Source organism: Acyrthosiphon pisum, chromosome A1 (assembly GCF_005508785.2).
Source record: "Acyrthosiphon pisum isolate AL4f chromosome A1, pea_aphid_22Mar2018_4r6ur, whole genome shotgun sequence".
Classification (NCBI taxonomy): Eukaryota; Metazoa; Arthropoda; class Insecta; order Hemiptera; family Aphididae; genus Acyrthosiphon; species Acyrthosiphon pisum.
Window position 1 is genome coordinate 69,206,489 of NC_042494.1, and position 7,258 is coordinate 69,213,746.

Genomic DNA, 7,258 nt, shown 5'->3' on the forward strand with positions numbered 1-7,258 from the left:
ACTACTAATTATTTTAACGAGAAAAGCTATTGAGTCACTGTTGTTATCGTCTTAATTAATTAATCTTCAATATTGTACATTTGTATACCCATACAGTATACACATATTATATCAAATCCCAGACATCAATTTTTTGTTTAAAAATATTAATATAACATTAAAATAACGAATAATATTTGTATAAAGTTATAGCTATTTAGTTATATTACTATATATAGTAATATTATATTATTATCAGTACAAAATGCTGTCTGGGAAGCGATAATTCTTACTTGCAAGAGATGAAAAACCTATAAACCTGAGATAAAATAGCCGACAATACCTGCAGCATGTGATAATAGTATGATGAAAATATTATAAAAATTAAAAAATATTTAAACTGTTTTGCTACCTACGCATATTATGTTATGTTGTATACCTATAATTATTATTTTATTTTCCAATATTCGTTACTCGTTTTAGTTATTTTGAGTAACATATTTGTTTTTATGAGATGTTTACAATATTTAATTTACCTACATACCCGTACTCGTATGTACACTAACTAGTAACTATACGCTTTATGGTTTATTGATAATACACCTTGCAGCTAGTATACCCAGCCTAGTCAAGATAATAATAATAATAATAATATGAAAATCGTTCGATCGAGTTATAAATAGAAAATGGTTTACCAGATCCTGATTGTGTACTGAAAATAACAATTTATTATTATTATTATTATTGGTGTAGAACTGGATCGACGATAGGTTGACTTGGAATCCGAGCGAATATGAACACCTGAATTCTATAATAGTCGACCACCGTGAGATCTGGCACCCGGACATCATGGCGTTCAACAAGTAGGTATATTAGAAAATTACTTATGTCGATCAAAACAGAAAAACAAACATTCATCAAAAACGGATGTCGCTGAACTTTCAGCGTCGACGCCAACATGGAAGACGATCGGACACACGTCAACAGCGTGTTGAACAGAAGCGGTGGGGTGATATGGGTTGAACCGGTGCAGTACATTATACATTGCAAGACGGACACAACAAACTGGCCTCACGACACGCAGACCGGAGTCTTGAAACTCGGGTCGTGGTTGTACTTGGGCAGAGACCTGAACCTGACCATCGACGAAGGAGAAGAAGTAGGTGACACCCATTTAACTATGCCTACCTACGTATATTATTGTACAACGGTGGCGCCCAGATTTCATGTGTAACCCGGTTATGAGGTGATGTGGGGCTGTGGGGGGAGGGACTTCCTAGTTCTAAGATATCAGTATTTTCCATATTCTCATTGATACGGACTTTGGACTGCTATTATTACTGCGTTTCTAAAACTGCATATTATGTAGGACAAATGATAAAAAACTCGATTCTACTATATATAATAAGGACGTGGGGCTGAGCTGTAATAAACGATCCCCAAAGAATATTCAATTGCATTCACGTGGTGCAAGAATCATAGGTGTATCGTGTATACCGGTGTCTAGTAATATTATTCGATTAATATAAAGCAAATCGTATGCAAATGAAAAGTATATTAATTAAAATATAAATTATTTTGAATTATACATACCCAGGTGACTAGGCACCTAATATGTTTGTTAGACATTTGCATTTTTATATTCGAGTTGAGTCAAAGTTGGTGGGAGGTATAATTTTAGTAAATTACATATTATTGTAGCATGCTTTCAAAAGTCCTCTGGGTGCCCCCTTATCACATTATAGCACGTTGTAGATAACCTAACTAGTGCGTTTTAACCACGGTAACGGTTCCATACAATATTTTTTCCAGGTAGAAATGGCTAGCTCACACTCGGAATGGGACATCACTAACGTTTCCAAGGAGAGAAACATCAGGTACTATGACTGCTGTCCCGACGAACAGTATATCGACATCGAATACAATATCACCATCAGGCGGAAGGTGCATTCCTATAAGTCAGTCCTCTATATCCCAGCTCTATGTGAGTACCCGTTTTTTGTTTTCGATTTTCGTTCGTAGACGATAAGTCTATTGGATATATTTTCTTATTATTACCATCGATCTATACATGGGGTGATAAAATATTATGTTGTTCTATAGAGCCCACCATAAATTGTTGATGTGTGATGTTTTTAAGGTGAGGGGGGGAGTTTCGTGTTTTTTATGTAGATGGTCTAAAATTCGATTTAGGGGGCTTATCCTATCAAGGTGCCACCCCTCCCCCCTTGTAAACCAATAAGTAATATAATATTTATATAAATGTACACAACATTTACAGTGCATATACTCAATACATCTATACCTAATACAATAATACCTATAGGCTATAGGCTATAATAAAATATAGCCATATATACCTACTCGCAACGATATGTACCTACTATAGTTCTGTAGAACTATTCAAAAGTTCGATCTCCCATCTCAAATACTAGAAAGCAAAGAAAACAACATCATTTTTAACTTGACTTATTGTAAAGCAAGTGCTTATCAAAATAAACAGGGCTTTCCTCGAGATAAACTGCATCAGAGCACAGTGTTTCGTACGCTTGTTTGCTGAATCCACCGAATCGTTATAAAATGTTTTCTACGCATTTGCGAAAATAATACTTAGCTCTCATTGCACGATTCAATTTGTACGATTTCAGTAGGTGTGTATGTGCAGTGCGCACATAATTATATCTATACACGTCATATACGTAGACCAGATTAAAAATAAGCACAGAGAAATAGTTATATAACATGGCTTGTGCTCATTTACCCAAAAAAATGTTATGTGGCATATGATCAGTTATTGTTAAGGGGGATTGTGGACAAAAATAATATAAATCACATGCCAAAGGTGGTACCTACCAAAAGACGTTTCCTTAAAAATATTTGACAAAAATGATGTCATATTGACGTACGGGCTTAGGTGATTTAATAAGTTCATATATTTGCAGGATAAACTTGTATTAACATTTTGTCGCTAATTTTGTGTTTTCACAGGCAGTATTTCGTTCAATTTACTAACATTTTGGCTCCCGTACTCCGACAATCAAAGTAAATTGTTTGTGAACCTGTTCAACGCACTGTTCGTCACTTTGGCCATTATGGTCGTGTACACAAAAGTACCGATTGTCACTTCCACTGTTCCGTTGATTGGTACGTATACACAATGCCTACACTGCGATAAATTATACTTATATTTAAAAAATATAATATTACCACGTGTCACGCAAAACTATGTGATTTATAATAAGTAATATATATAACCAACTATTTTGAAAAGTACGGAAAATTGTTTATACTTTTAACTCCAAAGTACAAACTGGATTCAATTTACTGCCGCAGCCTGAATATTAAAGATTGAAGCAGTTTTTCAAATGTAAAAATTATGGTCTTCTGACACGACAAAAAACACACATCATCATATTATATTACCTATAAACATTACATTTATCGCTCAGCAGGGACGTAGCCAGAGGGGGATCCATGGGGTCCGTACCTACGGTAAATTTTATTTCATTTTATTTCTGTGCTCGTTTCTGTTTCGTTTTTTGTTTTTAAATAATCAAATATGAAGAGAGGAGCACTTGACAATTTTTTTAAACCAAAAAACCGTTTACTAGTGCGCTTTTAAATCAACATGAAAGTCAAAAAAAATATAGCAAGTGAGTAATTACTTTGGTGTGAAAAGTGGAAAAATAATGAAGAAACCCCAACAGATATTATGGCTATTTTAGACTCGTGTGATTCGACTTTTTACCCAAATATAAACCATTTGTTACGAGTTTTGGTAACCCTCCCAGTATCTACAACTGAAGTTGAACGATCATTTTCAACTTTAAAAAGAGTAAAAACCCTACTTCGAAACCAAATTGGAAATGACCGTTTAACAGGGCTGACTCTTTTATCCGTTCATTGGGAAATATCAGTTTCACCAAATGATGTGTTGAATATAATGGCATATAAATTATAATTTTATTATATCTATGTTATATTTATGCCTACATTTTTTTTATTTATAAGATATTTTTTTTTTATAATATGTACATAATATAGCAGTCTGTAGGTCATTATGAATTTAATTTTTGATTGATTAATAAGAATGGTTAAAATTACTTATTATTATTTTTTTTTGACTCCCCCCCCCCCCAAATAAAATCCTGACTACGTCTCTGTCGCTCAGTATTTAAAAATAAGAAGTTTGTGGGTGTATTTCCTGTATTTTATTTTATAGTAGGTATAGTTACTAGCCTTATTATTTCTAAGATTTTTTCCCGAAATATATTTTAAGCACTTCGCCACATTTACCGAAATGTCATTAAAACGTATGTCGATGACGAAATTTCGTTTTTTTTCTCAGTCGTTTACTACACTTACAGTTTGGGACTGATCGCCGCGACCGCGGTGCTGTCCATAGCTGTAAAAGGCATGTCCGTGGTGAGCAAACCACTACCACACGGGGTTACCTGGTTCCTTCATTCCGGTTACCTGGTATACTTGGGAATCGAGATAAACGTACGTACCAGCGAGCAGCAACGACGCACGCGACCACGTCGATTTTAGATGTGTTTTAGATCGCTTGGACGAACCAAATCTTTACGACGTTCAAAATATAATAATATTAACGATGTATTTATCATTTCAGGATTCGGCGGCTGATTGTCACATGCTCTGTGAATCCGAAGAGATGATCGCGCAGACTGCCGATTTGAATGAGCGACACAAACTCGCCAAGGTAATCGACAGGATATGTTTCGTGGTGTTCGCATTCATCTATTTGATTCTTCTATTGAGGCTCATGCCGTAGACAGACGTTGTCTCGCTGTATACTATACCTTAAATGCATCCTGTCCAATAAAGGAATATCCTGCGCCTTATCGATCATACTTATACTATTAACGATTTATTTTCAAAACAATTTATAACTACCTAATATACACTATAGACAAATATAGTGTCGTTGCCCGTTGGACGGCACTGATCAGAAGATCAAAATTATACCAAGTGAAATCATTGATGAGTAAAGTCTAAAAAGCAGAAAGTTGGATTTTGTTTTTTACATATTAATAATAATTATTATCTTATAGTTATATTAATTATTAATATAACTATATGACCTACTTATGTATATAAATAATATAATAAAGTAATAATGTTCAAATACCACATAATATGATGCTTGTACATTGGGTAATTTTATTTTAGCAAAACCATTTAACGGTTTTACCGGTTAAATTTGGTAAGGTTCTAGATATCTTTCATCAGGGGTCCGTGATCTACAAAAGGTTAAGAACCACTGATTTAACCTATATAGGTACGAGGTACCTATCGATTAACGGATTATATTTTGTACATTTTGTAATGTATTTTGTGTTTAAAATTTCATTAAGATATTATCACTGTTTTAAGGCAACTTAGGGGGGAGGAGAGGGACTCAAGATAGAATATAAATATACATATCCCCCCCCCAAGACAAAATCGTAAATACGCCACTGCGAGTGCAAAGGAGTGCATTTGCATCTCATGGATGCTCTTTATACATTTTACAGAGGCTAATGTGTACCTAACCCTTTTTTTATTATTGTGGTACCGAGTCCCGGACCTTGATGTTTTCATTACTTCGACCTAGGTAACCTAACCTAATACAACCTATATTGATAGAGATACTGGCTTTAATTAAAAACATAGAAAATATTAAAACAGATTTCGATAGCTTTTACAATAGTATTTATAATATACCTACTTAATGCCATCAAAGTTCACCATAATTTGTTTAGGATCATTCATTTCTCCAACTATCAATAAGCATGGTTATTAAATAATCCACCAGATTTAATTGTTGTTTTCAGAATATTCACGAAAACATGTGAAGTATATATTTAAATAAGTTAGCAAACTAATTAGATTAATAAATATTTGTATGATGCCGTTCGGGAAAATGCAATATATTTACATGATACTTTATAGTATACCTATACCTATTACTTTATACAGCTATACCTATAGGTACTTAGGTATCGTGTTTCAAAAACCTTGTAATGGGACAAAGCGGTGATAATGGACGAGAACAGGACACCATTTGACTATACGACAATATAATAAGCAACCAGAATGAAAGCGATCACATAGGGCTAGGGTATAAACCAATAGTTATTACAGATCGTCAAAGTAAAAAACAACAGCCTATCAAAAGCCGCATAAGTGTTAGGCGATCGGTAATTATTAAGGTAAGTTTTAGGTCCTACACTAATTTCGTCAAGATCTTATCATACACTCGAAGGTATCAATCTCGTTGATTAGACGGATCATATATCGACGACACTTTCAATCAGTAAATGCTTACTTAAAACCATTTAAAAACTTTGAGCCGCATCGTTGACACCACCAGCAACGAACCGTCAATATCGCGATGAATTTCATCAAAATGAACCATCAATAATATGTCCAACAATTACCTTCCGGCCGAAATAAATAGCCGTTTTCGTGGTATGGGTTTAATAGTATTTCATACGCATCGTCGACGCTGACACAATGAAACTAACATAGTAGTTTTGTCACATTTATCGTCATCTGTTTTTTAAACATAACAAAACAGAAAACCTGTTACAAAAATAAAAAATGATTGTGATGTAGGTAGTAGTATATATTTGTCACTTGACATCAAGCTTAAGTTTTTCACAGATAAATCACCATGTAGTTTGACCATGTTTGACCGGCAATCCTCAAAAATCTTTGTATTGGTATAAAAATAAAAATTCCATCAATTAAACATTATACTAATATTATAATATGTTATTATAACTAATTATATAATTTCTATATTACCTATATGTCATCAAATTAATGTGATGTCTTATTCTTATTATTATTAGTTTAATAGTTGTCTTTGTGTAACACGTTATAACAAAATGTAACACATAATAAACTATGGAAAAAATCAAATATATTGTGTACCTACCTATTATATATATATATTACTTAAATAATATTAATATTATTAAAGTAGGTATATGTTTTTCGGTTAGCGTTTTTCGTAAAGGAATTATTAATTTGCATTTAAAATTATAGTCCGAAGATTAAAATATATTTAACTAAAACTTTTTGTTGATCTGTGTACTGTATCCAAAATAAAAAAATTAAAATTTTCTTTATTATCATTATAAACTACAAAACTAAACAGGCAACTGTACCAAATGTTGGACGCAGCATCCGTGTAAGAATGACAGACGACCAAACCGCCGCCGGTACTGGTAGTACCTACACGTCGAAATTTACCTACCATGTTAGACGC

The 7,258-nt window shown here is 33.4% G+C and overlaps 1 protein-coding gene across 1 annotated transcript; it reads left to right on the top strand.

Moving 5' to 3' along the window:
* Positions 1-710: 710 nt before the first annotated feature.
* LOC100571771 (acetylcholine receptor subunit alpha-like 1) lies at positions 711-4,853 on the top strand. Its single transcript, XM_016803220.2, has 6 exons — positions 711-842; positions 925-1,138; positions 1,792-1,963; positions 2,968-3,123; positions 4,328-4,482; positions 4,613-4,853. Exons 1-6 carry the CDS (start codon positions 829-831, stop codon positions 4,772-4,774), a joined length of 873 nt encoding a protein of 290 aa, XP_016658709.1. The 5' UTR covers positions 711-828; the 3' UTR covers positions 4,775-4,853.
* The last annotated feature ends 2,405 nt before the right edge of the window (positions 4,854-7,258 follow it).

Coding starts and splice junctions, on each gene's coding strand:
- LOC100571771 (XM_016803220.2), top strand. Junction 1,964..2,967: donor CCTCTATATCCCAGCTCTAT/GTGAGTACCCGT, acceptor GTGTTTTCACAG/GCAGTATTTCGTTCAATTTA. Junction 4,483..4,612: donor ACTTGGGAATCGAGATAAAC/GTACGTACCAGC, acceptor TTATCATTTCAG/GATTCGGCGGCTGATTGTCA.